Source organism: Ovis aries, chromosome 5 (assembly GCF_016772045.2).
Source record: "Ovis aries strain OAR_USU_Benz2616 breed Rambouillet chromosome 5, ARS-UI_Ramb_v3.0, whole genome shotgun sequence".
NCBI classification, from domain to species: domain Eukaryota; kingdom Metazoa; phylum Chordata; class Mammalia; order Artiodactyla; family Bovidae; genus Ovis; species Ovis aries.
In genome coordinates, this window is record NC_056058.1 from 38,825,438 (window position 1) to 38,842,726 (window position 17,289).

The following is a 17,289-nucleotide window of genomic DNA, read 5'->3' on the forward strand; positions in this document are numbered from 1 at the left end:
GTGAAGATCTTTTTGTACAGTTCTTCTTTGTATTCTTGCCACCTTTTCTTAATATCTTCTCCTTCTGTTAGGTCCATACCATTTCTGTCCTTTATCAAGCCCATCTTTACATGAAATGTTCCCTTGGTATCTCTAATTTTCTCGAAGAGATCTCTAGTCTTTCCCATTCTGTTGTTTGCTTCTTTTTCTTTGCATTGATCGCTGAGGAAGGCTTTCTTATCTCTCCTTGCTATTCTTTTGGAACTCTGCATTCAGATGCTTATATCTTTCCTTTTCTCCTTTGCTTTTTGCTTCTCTTCTTTTCACAGCTATTTGTAATATTGAAAAGGAGTACGTCAAGGCTGTATATTGTCACCCTGCTTATTTAACTTCTATGCAGAGTACATCATGAGAAACGCTGGGCTGGAAGAAGCACAAGCTGGAATCAAGATTGCTGGGAGAAATATCAATAACCTCAGATATGCAGATGGCACCACCCTTATGGCAGAAAGAGAAGAGGAACTAAAAACTTCCTGATGAAAGTGAAAGTGGAGAGTGAAAAAGTTGGCTTAAAGCTCAACATTCAGAAAACTAAGATCATGGCACCTGGTCTGATCACTTCATGGGAACTAGATGGGGAAACAGTGTTAGACTATTTTTGGGGGGGGCTCCAAAATCACTGCAGATGGTGACTGAAGCCATGAAATTAAAAGATGCTTACTCCTTGGAAGAAAAGTTATGACCAACCTAGATAGTATATTCAAAAGCAGAGACATTACTTTGCCAACAAAGGTCCGTCTAGTCAAGGCTATGGTTTTTCCAGTAGTCATGCATGGATGTGAGAGTTGGACTGTGAAGAAGGCTGAGCACCGAAGAATTGATGCTTTTGAAGTGTGGTGTTGGAGAAGACTCTTGAGAGTCCCTTTGACTGCAAGGAGATCCAACCAGTCCATTCTGGAGATCAGCCCTGGGATTTCGTTGGGAGGAATGATGCTAAGGCTGAAACTTCAGTACTTTAGCCAACTCATGCAAAGCGTTGACTTATTGGAAAAGACTCTGATGCTGGGAGGGATTGAGGGCAGGAGGAGAAGGGGACGACAGAGGATGAGATGGCTGGATGGCATCACTGACTCGATGCACGTGAGTCTAAGTGAACTCCGGGAGTTGGTGATGGACAGGGAGGCCTGGTGTGCTGTGATTCATGGGATCGCAAAGAGTCAGACATGACTGAATGACTGAACTGAACTGAACTGTCTATGTTTGTCATAACTTTTCTTCCATGGAGGAAGAGTCTTTTAATTTCATGGCTGCAGTCATCATCTGTTGTGATTTTGGAGCCCCCTGCCCCCCCCCCATAATAAAGTCTGTCACTGTTTCCACTGTTTCCCCATCTATTCACCATGTAGTGATGGGACTGGATGCCATGATCTTAGTTTCCTGCGTGTTGTTTTAAGCCAACTTTTTCACTCTCCTCTTTCACTATTATTAACAGGCTGTTTAGTTCTTCTTTGGTTTCTGTCATAAGGGTGGTGTTATCAGAACATCTGAGGTTATTGATATTTCTCCCGGCAATCTTGATTCCAGCTCGTGCTGCATCCAGTCTGGTATTTCACATGGTGTACTCTGCATAGAAGTTAAATAAGCAGGGTGACAATATACAGCCTTGATGTACTCCTTTTCCTATTTGGAACCAGTCTGTTGTTCCATGTCCAATTCTAACTGTTGCTTCTTGACCTGCATGGAGATTTCTCAGGAGGCAGGTAAGGTGGTCTGGTATTCCCATCTCTTGAATAATTTCCACAGTTTATTGTAATCCACACAGCCAAAGGCTTTGGCATAGTCAATAAAGTAGAAGTAGAATTTTTTCTGGAACTCTCTTGGTTTTTCGATGATCTTGTTAACAGATGTTGACAAGATGATCTCTGATTCCTCTGCCTTTTCTAATCCTGCTTGAACATCTGGAAGTTCATGGTTCATGTTTGTTGAAGCCTTGCTTTGAGAATTTTGAGCGTTACTTTGCTAGCATGTGAGATGAATGCAATTGTGTGGTAGTTTGGGCATTCTTTGGCATATCCTTTCTTTAGGATTAGAATGAAAACTGCCCTTTTCCAGTATAAGCTTTAGCATGTACATATAAACATAAGTTGCATATCAGTTCAGTTCAGTCCTTCAGTTGTGTCTGACTCTGTGTGACCCCATGGACTGCAGCATAACAGGCTTCTGTGTCCATCACCAAATACTGGAGCTTGCTCGAACTCATGTCCGTCGAGTTGTTGATGCCATCCAACCTTCTAATCCTCTGTCCTCTCTGTCTCCTCCTGCCTTCAATCTTTCCAAGCATCTAGGAAAGGATTTCCCACTCTAAATATTATTAAGAATATTTGTGGTTCATTAGAATATATCAAAATATAGACTGGAATTTGATTTCAATCCTCATAGATGACTTTGAAGGGTTCAAAATTTCTGTGGAGGAAGTAACTGCAGATGTTGTCAAAATAAGAAGAAAACTAGAAATAAGAGTGGAGCCCAAAATGTGACTGAATTGCTGTAATATTATGCTAAAATTTAAACAAATGAAGAATTGTTTATTGTGGATGAGCAAAGACAGTGGTTTCTTGAGATGGACTCTACTCCTGGTGAAGATGCTGTAAAGAACTATTGAAATGACAACAAAGTGCATACATATTACATAAGCTTAGCTAACATAGTAGTGGTAGGCTCTGAGACAATCAACCCCAATTGAAAGAAATTCTATTGTGAACAAAATGTTATTAAAGAACATTGCATGCTACAGAAAAATCAATAATGACACGAAGAGTCAAGTGATTCAGCAAACTTTATTTTTATTTTAAGAAATTGCCACCACCACTCCAAACTTCAGCAACTACCATCCTTATCACTCAGTAGCCATTAACATCAAGGCAAGGTCATCCACCACCAAAAAAAGATTATGATTTGCTGGAGGTTCAAAGATGGTTAACATTTTTTAGCAAGAAAATGTTTCACATAAGGGAGGTACATTTTTTCTTTTAGACCATATTAATGTACATATAATATGTACATTAATACTATAGTATAAATGTAACTTTTATTTGCTCTGTGAAATTTTTTTAGAAAAAGTTTTACTTTCTTCATGTGATATTTGTTTCATTGTAGTGGTCTGAAACCAAACACATTACCTGTGAGGTATGCCAGTATTGTCTACAGGCATAGCACTCTGAATGTGCCTGATCTTGTCTGATCCCAGAAACTAAGCAAGTTTGGGCTTGTTTAATACTTGGATGGGAGACCGCCTGGGAATACCGCGTGCTATAGGCTTTTTCATTCTATCGTTGAACTTTCCTGATGTGTCAGATAGTAAAGAGTCCACCAGCAAAGCAGGAAACCAGGGTTCAATTGCTGGGTGAGGCAGATCCCCTGGCGAAAGAAACGGCAACCCACTTCTATATTCTTGCTTGGAGAATTCCATGGACAAAGGAGCCTGCAGGCTACAGTCCATGGAGTCGCAAGCATCAGACCAGTACTGAGGAATTAATTAAAGGATCATCAGCTAAAGTTAGATTTCAGACAGACTGGTAAAGCAACTCTCAATTTCCATGATACATCATCAGTTAGTACAAACAGGAAGAGATATAAGCCTATATTTCTGACAAGAAAGTGTTATCTACTTTATTATCCCGCATGAAAGAGAAAACTTGTCTCCACCCAGTAAGGGACCAGCCAATCAGAAACTACAGCAGCCCAACCAATGAGAAGCATCCATAATTTGACCTCCTAAGCTTCCTCCAATGGGCTAATTGGTTATTATGGAATTTCCAGTTTCCCTTCTTCTCTATTTGTTGTTCTGTGGTAAGTTGCTTCAGTCATGTCTGACTCTTTGGGATCCTATGAACTGTAGCCCACCCGGCTCCTCTGTCCATGGGATTGTCCAGGCAAAAATATCAGAGTGGGTTGCCATTTCTTTCTCCAGGGGATCTGCCCAACCTAGGGATTGAGCTCATGTCTCTTATGTCTCCTGCATTGGCAGGTTGGTTCTTTACCACTAGCATGGGCTAAAAGCAAGTTTTCTTTCATTGTTCTCTGGATTTGCCTATGGTCCACCATTGTTCGTATTCTGTGAATTGCAATTCCTCCAACTCTTCTTGAGTAGACTTGCTTTTGCTGGTAAAATAACTATGATATTGTTAAGTTTGACATTTAGAAAGACGTTGACATATATATATATATATATATATAAGTATTCTTATATTTATTTAACTTAATAAATATATGTTTATTTACTATATTAATATAAACAAATATTCATATATATATATATTTAGACATGTGGTATACGTCTATATGGGCTTCCCAGGTGGCACTAATGGTGAAAAACCTTCCTGCTAATGTAGGAGACATAAAAGGTTCAGTCCCTGGGTTGGAAAGATCCCCAGGGGTGGACATCGAAACCCACTCCAATATTCTTGCCTGGAGAGTCCCATGGACAGAAGAGGTTGGTGGGCCACAGTACATAGGGTTGCAAAGACACGGACACAATTGAAGTGACTAACACACACACTTATGTGTATATATATGTATATATATAGTGAGAGATATGGATATCTGTTTGTGTGAGGCTATATCTATGTTGTTGTCGTTGTTCAGTCACTAAGTTATGATCGATTCTTTGTGACTCCATGTACCGAGGCATGTCAGGCTTCCCTGGCCTTCACTATCTCTGGGAGTTTGCTCAAACTCATGTCCATTACATCACAAATATCGTTAAAGTGAAAAGCATGGAGTTGTAGAGGCAATGAGAATTCTAGGAACAAGGTAGGATTAAGAGAAACATTTTAGTTTGGAAAGTTTTCATGAAAGAGAATGTTTCAGGAACCTATAGAATTATCAATCAGTACAGTTTAATTATAACAGAATAAGTGTTTTTGTTTGTTTGTTTGTTTGTTTGTTTACTTTGGCTGCACTGGCTCTTAGTTGAGGCACACAGGATCTTTGTTGTTACATGCAGGCTCTTAGTTGTAGCATGAGGGATCCAGTTCCCTGACCAGAGATTAAACCTGGGCCTCCTGCATTGGAAATATGGAGTCTTAATGACTAGACCACCAAACAAGCCCGAGAATAAGTGTAGTTTAGAAATGAAGATCTAAGGAAGTGACTTACTATGAGATGAGACATTCTTGCGCTAAGAGGGAATGGAAAAGTTGGGGATTGAGGTAAATATGAAAGATAAGTAAAATCTAAGTTGTAGAAAATGATTCTAGAGAGCTGCCATTCTCCTTTGAAACTACTAACGTTTCAGGAATGCAAATACTTTCCTAATACCTGCCTGCATGTCCTTATTTCGGAAACTGTACACAATTGGGTTTAATGTAGGGGTCACAAGAGTATAGAGTGCAGCTACCATTTTGTCCCTTTCAAATGTGTAGCTGGAAGCTGGGCGTATATAGGTGTAGATTACAGGGGAATAATAAAGAGACACCACTATGAGATGAGATGAGCATGTTGAGAAGGCCTTTCTCTTCCCTTCTGTAGTGCGGATGCGAAGAATGGCAGCAATGATAAAACAGTAGGAGATGCAGGTGAGGGTGAAGTCACCTATAGCCAGAGTAATATCAGCAACATACACCATCACTTCGTTGATTCTCACTGGGCTGCAGGACAAAGCTAGCAGTGGGGGTATCTCGCAGAAGAAGTGGTCAATGGTGTTTGATCCACAGAAGGTCAGCCTTAGGATGAGACCTGTGTGTACCCAGGAGTTGGTTACTGCAATAGCCATGACAACGCTGAGCAAGGCCACACACATATAGTGGTTCATAATAGCACTGTAGCGTAGAGGGAAACAGATGGCCACATAGCGGTCATAGGCCATAGTGGTGAAGAGAAGCATCTCAGCACCCAGGGACCATGTGAAGAAGAAGAGTTGGGACATGCAACCTCCATATGAGATGGTCTTTCTTGATGTTAGCATGGTCGCAAGTATTTTTGGGATTATGCTTGTTGTGCAGATGATGTCCACGATAGCCAGGGCCAGAAGGAGAACATACATGGGGGTATGCAAGCTAGTGTTATAGACTATGGCAATGACAATAAGCATATTGCCAAGGAAAGCCACGAAGTAGATGAAGAGAAAGATAATGAAGAGAACTCCCTGGAGTTCAGGTTTTTGAGTGAGGCCTAGGATCATGAATTCAGTTACAATGCTGTTATTCATCTTGCTTTTGTGATTAAATGGTAGACAGTGCAGAATAAACAACTGAGAATTAAAGGTGTCTGGGTGCTGCTATTAGAAGATTGTGTGTGTATGTGTGAATTTAGTGATTTGATTACAATATCTACTATTCTCCTGATGAATGCCATTTTCTGATATATGTTCTTCCATGACTCCATTAAAAGGAATCCTGTAATTGAAAAGAAAAAGATTAAAAAAAAGTCTTTAAATTTCAAAATTGTCATGTTAGTTGAAATTTGTCTTTGCATAACTTACATTCATATATACGCATATAAACACAATGGAAAAATGACATAGTTACATAATATCTCACTCAGTTCAGTTCAGTCGCTCAGTCATGTCCAACTCTTTGCAATCCCATGAATCGCAGCACGCCAGGCTTCCCTGTCCATCACCAACTCCCAGAGTTCACTCAGACTCACATCCATCCAGTCAGTGATGCCATCCAGCCATCTCATCCTCTGTTGTCCCCTTCTCCTCTTGGCCCCAATCCCTCCCAGCTTCATAGTCTTTTCTAATGAGTCAACTCTTCGCATGAGGTGGCCAAAGTACTGGAGTTTCAGCCTTAGTATCATTCCTTCCAAAGAAATCCCAGGGCTGATCTCCTTCAGAATGGACTGGTTGGATCTCCTTGCAGCCCAAGGGATTCTCAAGAGTCTTCTCCAACACCACAGTTCAAAGGCATTAATTCTTGGGTGCTCAGCCTTCTTCACAGTCCAACTCTCACATCCATACATGACCTCTGGAAAAACCATTGCCTTGACTAGAAGGACCTTAGTCGGCAAAGTAATGTCTCTGCTTTTGAATATGCTATCTAGGTTGGTCATAACTTTTCTTCCAAGGAGTAAGCGTCTTTTAATTTCATGGCTGCAGTTACCATCTGCAGTGATTTTGGAGTCCTCCCCCACCCCCCTAAAAAAAGTCTGACACTGTTTCCACTGTTTCCCCATCTATTTGCCATGAAGTGATGGGACCAGATGCCATGATCTTAGTTTTCTGAATGTTGAGCTTTAAGCCAACTTTTTCACTCTCTACTTTTCTTACATCAATATCTCACTAATTTTGTAAATAGCATGCTGTCTTCCCTGAAACACATATAAATAGATAGGAATATCTGTAACTATAATAGAAGCTGACAGGGATAATTGTAGTGGAAACATTTCAGGAGAAAAATACTAAGAGGATATCCTGAAGCTGGATAGTCATGGGACTAATGATTAATTAATTGGGTCCAAGGACTAAGTAATTTAGTCAGATGCCTGCCTTGCTATTTTGTTTCTTTAGTGCGACAAGAGCAATTCTAAAACTGAGTGAATTTTTTTCTCATGCTGTCTTAGAAAGGCGAGAGGGTTTGATTAAAATTAGAAAATTTATGATTATGTCTCTATTGGGGCTTCCCTGGTAGCTCAGTGGGTAAAGAATCAGCCTGCAATGCAAGATACACTGGTTCAATTCCTGGGTCAGGAAGATCCCTTGGAGAAGGACAGGCTACCCTCCCCAGTATTCTTGGGCTTTCCTGGTGGCTCAGGAGGGTTTGATTAAAATTAGAAGGTTGAGGATTACATCTCTATTACACTGCAGTTGTTAATTGACCACTTAACTTTCATAACTTCAGACTTGTTTTCTTCAAAATTGGTACAAATTCTGACAAATATTAGATATCCTACAGACAGAATGTAACTTTCTTGAGGATAATCAAGGAAAGAGGCAGCTAGAACTTTTTTTTTTTTTGGTCTAAAAACTGTCACTAGGTACATAATGAAAATCCTTGTTATATTCTTCCTCAAAACCTCTAATTTAAACAAACAAACAAACAAAAAACCAAAAAACCAAAAAACCTCTGCAGTATTTTGTCAGCTCTTCTAATTTTTCTTAGTTATTTGGGTAATTTTTTTTATAGACATATAGTTGATTTACAATGTTATGTTAATTGCTGTTGTACAGAAAAGTGATTCAGTTATATATTCCTCTTATACTCTCTTCCATTATGGTTTATCATAGGATATTGAATATAGTTCCCTGCACTATACATTAGGACCTTGTTGTTTATCTATCCTATATATAATAGTTTGCATCTGTTAACCTCAGACTCACAGTCCATCCCTTCTCCTCTCCTCCTTGTCAACCAACCACAAGTAAGCTTTCTATGTTTGCAAGTCTGTTTGTTTTCTGGGTAGGTTCATTTGTGTCATAGTTCAAATTCTGTGAATAAGTGATATTGTATGGTATCTGTATTTTTCTTCCTGAGTTACTTCACTTACTATGATAATCTCTAAATACACCCATGTTTTTGCAAATGGTACTCTTTCATTCTTTTTATGGCTGAATAGTATTCTATTGTATATATGTGCCACATTAAAAAAAAAAAAAACTAGAAATAGAGTTATCATATGATTCAACAATCCTATTCCTGGATATAAATTTGGTCAAAACTATAATTCAAAAGATACATGCACCTTTATGTTCATATCAGCTCTATTCACAATAGCCAAGACATAAGATCAACATAAATGTCCATCAACAGGTGAATGGATTTAGAGATCCAGTTATTTACATGACTTCATAGCCATCAGGACTACTATGATCTGGCAAATATAGTAAAAATATTCAATGTAATTGTGAATATATTCCAAACTTTATTTTTCATCAGTATGCTTTGACTTTTCAGAGATTATATTGTCTTTCTGATGCCTAAACTGAGGCATATAAAATCACTTTTGAAGTCAAATCCAGTCTGATTTGATTCCGTAGGCCCTACAAACTTCAATTAATAATTTGATAAATTTAAGCAAATACTAGACATATGTGTGGTGTTCAGACAGGAGAAAAAAAAACACTTTTGTTTAATCTATAATTCAGTTTGAGAATCCCAAGCTTTATTTCTTTTTTTTCCTATAGTGAAGGTATTAACATCTCCCATTACTTGAATCTATGATATATAACAGGTTCTGTGTTTGATTCTCTGAAAATATGTCCTTTTATCTTCATAACAACTTTGGGATTTTAATGTTACCATCTTTTAATAGTTGATAAAGAAAGAATGAACTGGATATAAAGCAAGAGGAGCTATAATTACATATCTCATAAGTGGAAAAGCCAGGATTCAAACCTAGGTTGTCTGACTCTAAATTGTCTGCTTTTAATCTCTCTTCAAAGACTTCTGGAAAAAAAAAAAAGATTAATTTGGCAAACATATGCAGAGATTGGCTTCCCTGGTAGCTCAGCTGGTAAAGAATCCATCTGCAATGCAGGAGACCCCGGTTCAGTTCCTGGGTTGGGAAGATCTCCTGGAGAAGGCAAAATGTACCCACTCTATTATTAATGATTTATCCTAGGACCTTAGGATAAACAATAAAGTCCTAATGTATAGCTCAGGGAACTATGTTCAATATCCTGTGATAAACTATAATGGAACAGAATATAAGAAGAATATATAACTGAATCACTTTTCTGTAGAACAGAAATTAACATAACACTGTAAATCAACTATACATTAATAAATAAATTACCCAAATAAATAAGCAAAAAATAGAAGAGTTGACAAAATGCTGGAGAGGTTTGGAGGAAGAATAAAGCAAGGATTTTTATTATGTACCTAGTGGCAGTTTTTAGGAACAAAAATTTCTTGGTGCCTCTTTCCTTGATTATCCTCAATAAAGTTACTTTCTGTCTGTAAGATATCTAGTATTTGTCTGATACTAGAAGACAATTTTAAAGAAAACAAACCTGAAGTTATAGAAGTTAAGTGGTCAATTAACAATCACAATGTAATAGAGATGAATCCTCATATAATACCTACTGCAGTATTCATTAGGTTGGATGGTAAAGAACTCACCTGCAGTGTAGGTGACTGGGTTCAGTCCCTGGGTTGGGAGGATTCCCTGGAGGAGGGCATAGCAACCCACTCCTATATTCTCACCTGGAGAATCCCCATGGGCTAGTCTATGGGGTCTCAGAGAGTCAGACATGACTGAGAGACTAAGTACACATGCAAAAATTAAGTTATATAAAAAAATTGAAGGAACATGGAAGGTTTTTTTCTAAATGAGATATGACTTGGAACAGGACAATATAGATGGGATAACTGATATTTGAAATTAAGTTCAAACACTTTTTAACATTTGAAAGATCTGATGTTAAAACAAATTATATTAACAGATTTTTAAAATGCTGAATATCAAACATATTTTCAAGTGATATTGATGTCCTGTACTGTTCATTCCATCTGAATCAGAAATCTGATTCAGAGCTTCTTGACATGAATCTATGACATCTGATGTCTTTCAGCCTACATGATCTCACCCATAGAAATAAGGACCCAAATGTAAACTGAACCTTCCATGATGAAGAAAACAATTCAGTTTTTACTTGGATGACTGTTATTTAATAATGTAAATGATACTATTTATCTATGTAATTGTTACTGATCAATTCTCCCAAAGTTGGGCATGATGGAGAGCTCCCAGTCAAAAGTTATAAACGCAAGCTTCAAAAAATGCTAATTTTACAAAGTGGTAGGGAAGTACATTTCTGACTCATTTTCTTTAAGAGTAAAAGTGTTGGTGAAGAGAAATCTGTGATTTTTTTTTTTAATCTCTTCTTTAAATGTCCCATCTCCTTCACAGGAATGGGGGCATTGATATCCTCAATACTAGACCCATGAGTTGGGATGATTACTATGTGTAGAGGAAGATAAACCCAAAATGGGAACATGACCCAATTCACTGTGAAAAGATGGTGTCTATTGACTATAAAAGTCTTGTTCAGAATGTCCACTATTGGCCCAGAATGTAGATATATATTGTCGTCAATTCACAGGTGTCCAAACAATTGTAAATCTTTTCTACTGAAATTTTGCAGTTGGAATTGGCCTGGCTTCGATGTAACCTTTGATCCCTCCTGGGAAAAGCCACAGTACCCAGCACAATAAATCTGCCTATACCAATAGGACGGAGAAGGCAATGGCACCCCACTCCAGTACTCTTGCCTGGAAAATCCCATGGGCAGAGGAGCCTGGTAGGCTGCAGTTCATGGGGTTGCGAAGAGTTGGACATGACTGAGCGACTTCATTTTCACTTTTCACTTTCATGCATCAGAGAAGGAAATGGCAATCAACTCTAATGTTCTTGCCTGGAGAATCCCAGGGACAAGGGAGCCTGATAGGCTGCCATCTATGGGGTCGTACAGAGTCAGACACGACTGAAGTGACTTAGCAGCATACCAATAAGAAAGTCTGTTTCCCCAGGTCTTATAAATTAAAAACCATTATTTCTTGGCCATGTCCCTTTCTATTGCTCTCATCTGGAATTATCTATTTTGCTTTAGTTATGATGTTGACTCTGACTCAAATTTTCTATTGATTTAAATGTTGAGGTAAAAAAATCAGTGAAATTTTGTTAGTATTAAGTTACTATATAGGAGTTAAATCTTGACCCTGAAACTTCTTGTATATAATCTTTCATTTTTAGTGTACATTTTTTACCTCTTGTTCTATCCTCATTTGTTAAATGTGATATAAGAACAGTGATAAACTCACTGAGTTGCTTTGAAGAAATATAAGAAATGCAAACCATTATTCCAATTTACCTTTCAAATAAAGGTAATAGTATTATTATTTAGAGTCCAAAATTTATGTCAGTTAAAAAAGTCATACCATATTGGTTATTTTTGTTTTTAATGTTTAATAAAGCTTTAAATAATCTATGTAACACTGCACTAATCATAATACTATTAATTTAATTATAATCATATAGAAAAATGCAATATATGCTTTCAATTATCTTAATGGTAAAGTTAATGGTAAATGGAGTTAATGGTAAATTAAGCAACAGACCAGCACATATCATGCATTGAGATCATGGGGAAATTATTAGAAGAATAGAACCGTTTTAAATACTAACATAATACACTTAGTTTGAGCTTGGATAGGATTGTTGAAAGACTAAGCAAAAATATAAATGTGTTATTGTCTTTGCATTCTGCATATAAGTTAAATAAGCAGGGTGACAATATACAGCCTTGACGTACTCCTTTTCCTATTTGGAACCAGTCTGTTGTTCCATGTCTAGTTCTAACTGTTGCTTCCTGACCTGCATATAGGTTTCTCAAGAGGCAGGTCAGGTAGTCTGGTATTCCCATCTCCTCCAGGATTTTCCACAGTTTATTGTGATCCACACAGTCAAAGGCTTTGTCGTAGTCAATAAGGCAGAAATAGTTGTTTTTCTGGAACTCTCTTCCTTTTCCATGATCCAGCAGATGTTGGCAATTTGATCTCTGGTTCTTCTGCCTTTTCTAAAACCAGCTTGAACATCTGGAAGTTCATGGTTCACATATTGCTGAATTAAGCATTACTTTACTAGTGCGTGAGATGAGTGCAATTGTGTGGTAGTTGGAGCATTCTTTGGCATTGCCTTTCTTTGGGATTGGAATGAAAATAGCTTTTCCAGTCCTGTGGCCACTGCTGAATTTTCCAAATTTGCTGGCATATTGAGTGCAACACTTTCACAGCATCATCTTTCAGGATTTGAAACAGCTCAACTAGAATTCCATCACCTCTACTAGTTTTGTTCATAGTGATGCTTCCTATTCCAGGGTGTCTGGCTCTAGGTGAGTGATCACACTATCGTGATTATCTGGGTCGTGAAGCTCTTTTTTGTACAGTTCTTCTGTGTATTCTTGCCACCTCTTGTTAGTATCTTCTGCTTCTGTTAGGTCCCTACAATTTCTGTCCTTTATTGAGCCCATCTTTGCATGAAATGTTCCCTTGGTATCTGTAATTTTCTTGAAGAGATCTCTAGTCTTTCCCATTCTGTTGTTTTCCTCTCTTTCTTTGCATCAATCTCTGAGGAAGGCTTTCTTATCTCTTCTTGCTATTCTTTGGAACTCGGCATTCAAATGGGTATGCTGCTGCTAAGTTGCTTCAGTCGTGTCCGACTCTGTGCGATCCCATAGACGGAAGCCCACCAGGCTCCCCCGTCCCTGGGATTCTCCAGGCAAAAACACTGGAGTGGGTTACCATTTCCTTTTCCAATGCATGAAAGTGAAAAGTGAAAGGGAAGTCACTGAGTTGTGTCCGACTCTCAGCAACTCCATGGACTGCAGCCTACCAGGCTCCTCCATCCATGGGATTTTCCAGGCAAGAGTACTGGAACGGGGTGCCATTGCTTCTCCGTCAAATGGGTATATCTTTCCTTTTCTCCTTTGCATTTCACTTTCCTTCTTTTCACAGCTATTTGTATGGCCTCCTCATACAGCCATTTTGCTTTTTTGCATTTCTTTTTCTTTGGAATGGTCTTGATTCCTGTCTCCTGTGCAATGTCACAAACCTTTGTCCATAGTTCATCAGGCACTCTGTTTATCAGATCTAGTCCCTTAAATCTATTTCTCACTTCCACTGTATAGTCATAAGGGATTTGATTTAAGTCATACCTGAATGGTCTAGTGACCACTTTCTTCAATTTCAGTCTGAATTTGGCAATAAGGAGTTCATGACCTGAGCCACAATCAGCTCCCAGTCTTGTTTTTGCTGACTGTATAAAGCTTCCCCATCTTTGGCTGCAAAGAACATACTCAATCTGATTTCGGTGTTGACCATCTGGTGATGTTCATGTGTAGAGTCTTCCCTTATGTTGTTGGAAGAGGGTGTTTGCTAGGACCAGTGCATTCTCTTAGAAGAATTCTATTAGCCTTTGCCCTGCTTCATTCTGTACTCCAAAGTCAAATTTTCCTGTTACTCCAGGTGTTTCTTGACTTCCTAATTTTGCATTCCAGTCCCCTATAATGAAAAGGACATCTTTTTTGGGTGTTAGTTCTAGAAGGTCTTGTAGGTCTTCATAGAACTGTTCAACTTCAGCTTCTTCAGCATTACTGGTCGGGGCATAGACTTGGATTACTGTGATACTGAATGTTTCGCCTTGGAAATGAACAGAGATGATTCTGTAATTTTTGAGATTGCATCCAAGTACTGCATTTCAGACTCTTTGTTGACTATAATGGCTACTCCATTTCTTCTAAGGGATTCCTGCACTCAATAATAGATATAATGGTCATCTGAGTTAAATTCACCCATTCTAGTCCATCTTAGTTTGCTGATTTCTAGAATGTCGATGTTCACTCTTGCCATCTCCTGTTTGGTCACTTCCAATTTGCCTTGATTCATGGATGTAACATTCAGGTTCCTATGCACTATTGCTCTTTACAGCATAGAACCTTGCTTCTATCACCAGTCACATCTACAACTGATTGTTGTTTTTGCTTATTTAACTTATATGCAGAGTACATCATGAGATATGCTGGGCTAGAAGAAGCACAAGCTAGAATCAAGGTTGCCAGGAGAAATATAAATAACCTCAGATATGCAGATGACACAACCCTTATGGCAGAAAGTGAAGAATAACTAAAGAGCCTCTTGAAAAAAGTGAAAAAGGAGAGTGAAAAGTTGGCTTAAAACTCAACATTCAGAAAACGAAGATCATAGCATCTGGTCCCATTACTTCATGGCAAATAAATGGGGAAACAGTGGAAACAGTGACTGACTTTTTTTTTTTTTCCTGGGCTCCAGAATCACTGCAGATGGTGATTGCAGCCATGAAATTAAAAGACACTTACTCCTTGGAAGGAAAGTTATTACCAACCTAGACAGCATATTGAAAAGCAGAGACATTACTTTGTCAGCAAAGGTCCATCTAGTCAAGGCTATGTTTTTTTCAGTGGTCATGTATGGATATGAGAGTTGGACTATAAAGAAAGCTGAGCACCGAAGAGTTGATGCTTTTGAACTGTGGTGTTAGAGAAGACCCATGAGAGTCACTTAGACTGCAAGGAGATCCAACCAGTCCATCCGAAAGGAAATAAATCCTGGGTGTTCATTTGAGGGACTGATGTTGAAACTGAAACTCCAATACTTTGGCCACCTGATGTGAAGAGCTGTCTCATTTGGAAAGACCCTGATGCTGGGAAAGATTGAGGGCAGGAGGAGAAGGGGATGACAGAGGATGAGATGGTTCGATGGCATCACCAACTCAATGGACTTAAGTTTGGCTGGACTCTGTGATTTGGTGATGGACAGGGAGGCCTGGCATGCTGCGGTTCATGGGGTCACAATGAGTTGGACACGACTGAGAGAGTAAACTGAACTGAACTGATTGTCTTTGTAAGGTAAGGGATTTTCATGGAGTATGAAGAGAAAGAAAAGAAACTGGAGAGCAAAAAAAAAAAAAAAAAAAAAAACCAGAAAAGAAAAATCTAAGCTAATTCCAACACTAATATTGCAAACTTTATGAGGTGTGATGAACACAATGTGTCTGGAAAATGGCATGCAGTCTTGTGACAGATTTGTGTGCATAGAGGTATTGCTGTCCTATGTGAAGTGTAGCAAGATAAGACATCCCAAATCATCATACTTCAAGAAAAATTTGTGTTTCAATAGGCACTAAAGGAGAAACTAGAAGTTCCTGAGAGTGGAAGTAATATGTGATGTGTCCCAATATTAGATAGATAAGCCTGAAGGCAGCATGAAACATAAATTCAGAGGGAGACATTAAGTAGTCCATTTTGAACTGAGATTGTTTACAAGCACCAATTGGTTGGTACAGAAATATCAATTAAGTAAAGTAAACATTAGGATTTATTTGTAAGTTATCAAAATAACACAATTTATACAATAGATAAAACTATGTAGAATTTAGACAAGTCAATTTTAGTTACTTGGCAAAATGTAGGCATATTCTCAAATAAACCATGGCCAACCCTTGTTAGAGGAAGAGAATTGAGGTCAGGTTGAATTGTCTATTGTCTTTACCGACTCCTAGAACTCGGAACATTGAATAGCTGCTTATACTGATCTTTTATTTATGTGCCATTTCCCTTAAAAAAAAAAAAATCCTGCGAACAGTATTGAGTTAAACACAGTAATGATCCTATTTTACATATGAGGTATTTGGTAAGTTTCAGTTTCAGTTTAGCCTCTCAGTCATGTCCAACTGTTTGCAGTCCCATGGACTGCAGTAAGCCAGGCCTCCCTGTCCATCACCAACTTCCAGAGTCTACCCAAACTCATGTCCATTGAGTCGGTGATGCCATTCAACCATCTCATCCTCTCTTGTCCCCGTCTCTGCCTGCCCTCAATCTTTCCCAGCATCAGAATCTTTTCAAATGTGTCAGCTCTTTGCATCAGGTGGCCAAAGTATTGGAGTTTCAGCTTCAGCATCAGTCCTTCCAATGAACACCGAAGACTGATTTCCTTTCGGATGGACTGGTTGGATTTCCTTACAGTCCAAGGTACTTTCAAGAGTCTTCTCCAACACCACAGTTCAAAAGCATCAATTCTTCAGTGCTCACCTTTCTTTACAGTTCAACTCTCACATCCATACATGAACAGTATGAAAAAGTATTTGGTAAATTTTGGTAGAATTAACAAACTGTTCGTTGTCAAACACATCAGACATTGGTGACTTGGAGATCTGAATCTAGGTAGTTTAATGAGAAAACTCATCTACATGACTATCTGTAAGTCAATGTTTTACTGATGCAACATCTATAGCACAGTTTAGTCTCCTGCATCATGAGTTGCACCATCATTATCACCACCTCTACTGTTTTGAAATATCTTCAATTATATTGCCAGTATAATAAACATACACAGGCTTTTAAAATGTATATAATGTATAAGGCAAGCTGCTAGGAACTCACTGCAGCAGCCACTATGTTTTGTGGGACTAAAGTATACAATTTACTCTATGGTCTCACAATCTTGAATGATTTCTTTTAGACAATTTCACTATAGCAAACTCTCCATTAAACAGGGTTAATTCAAAGATGCTTCTAGTTCAAGTTTTTTCAAGGAGTATATTGCATTCTCCTTCATTTAGTACTTAACAGCTAAAGTATTGGAAGAAAGGTGAAAGTGGCTATTTCTGTTTTCTAAGGTTTTGAAGTGATCAAAGAGAAACAGAAACACAATATCTGAGTGTCTGAGAAGTCAAATACAGTATAAAAAGATAAAAGGTGGCAGAGTTTAGGACAATGTATCAGTAATCTTGGTTAGCTGCTGGGGTCCAGCCCCGGTGGATCCAGGGTAATTCGAC

General features: G+C 38.4%; 1 protein-coding gene across 1 annotated transcript; it reads right to left on the reverse strand.

Annotated features, from left to right (window-relative positions):
- Nucleotides 1-5,263: 5,263 nt before the first annotated feature.
- On the reverse strand, nucleotides 5,264-6,190 carry LOC101109269 (olfactory receptor 13G1). The gene has a single exon (XM_004008745.5). It carries the CDS (start codon nucleotides 6,185-6,187, stop codon nucleotides 5,264-5,266), a length of 924 nt encoding a protein of 307 aa, XP_004008794.1. The 5' UTR covers nucleotides 6,188-6,190.
- Nucleotides 6,191-17,289: the final 11,099 nt, after the last annotated feature.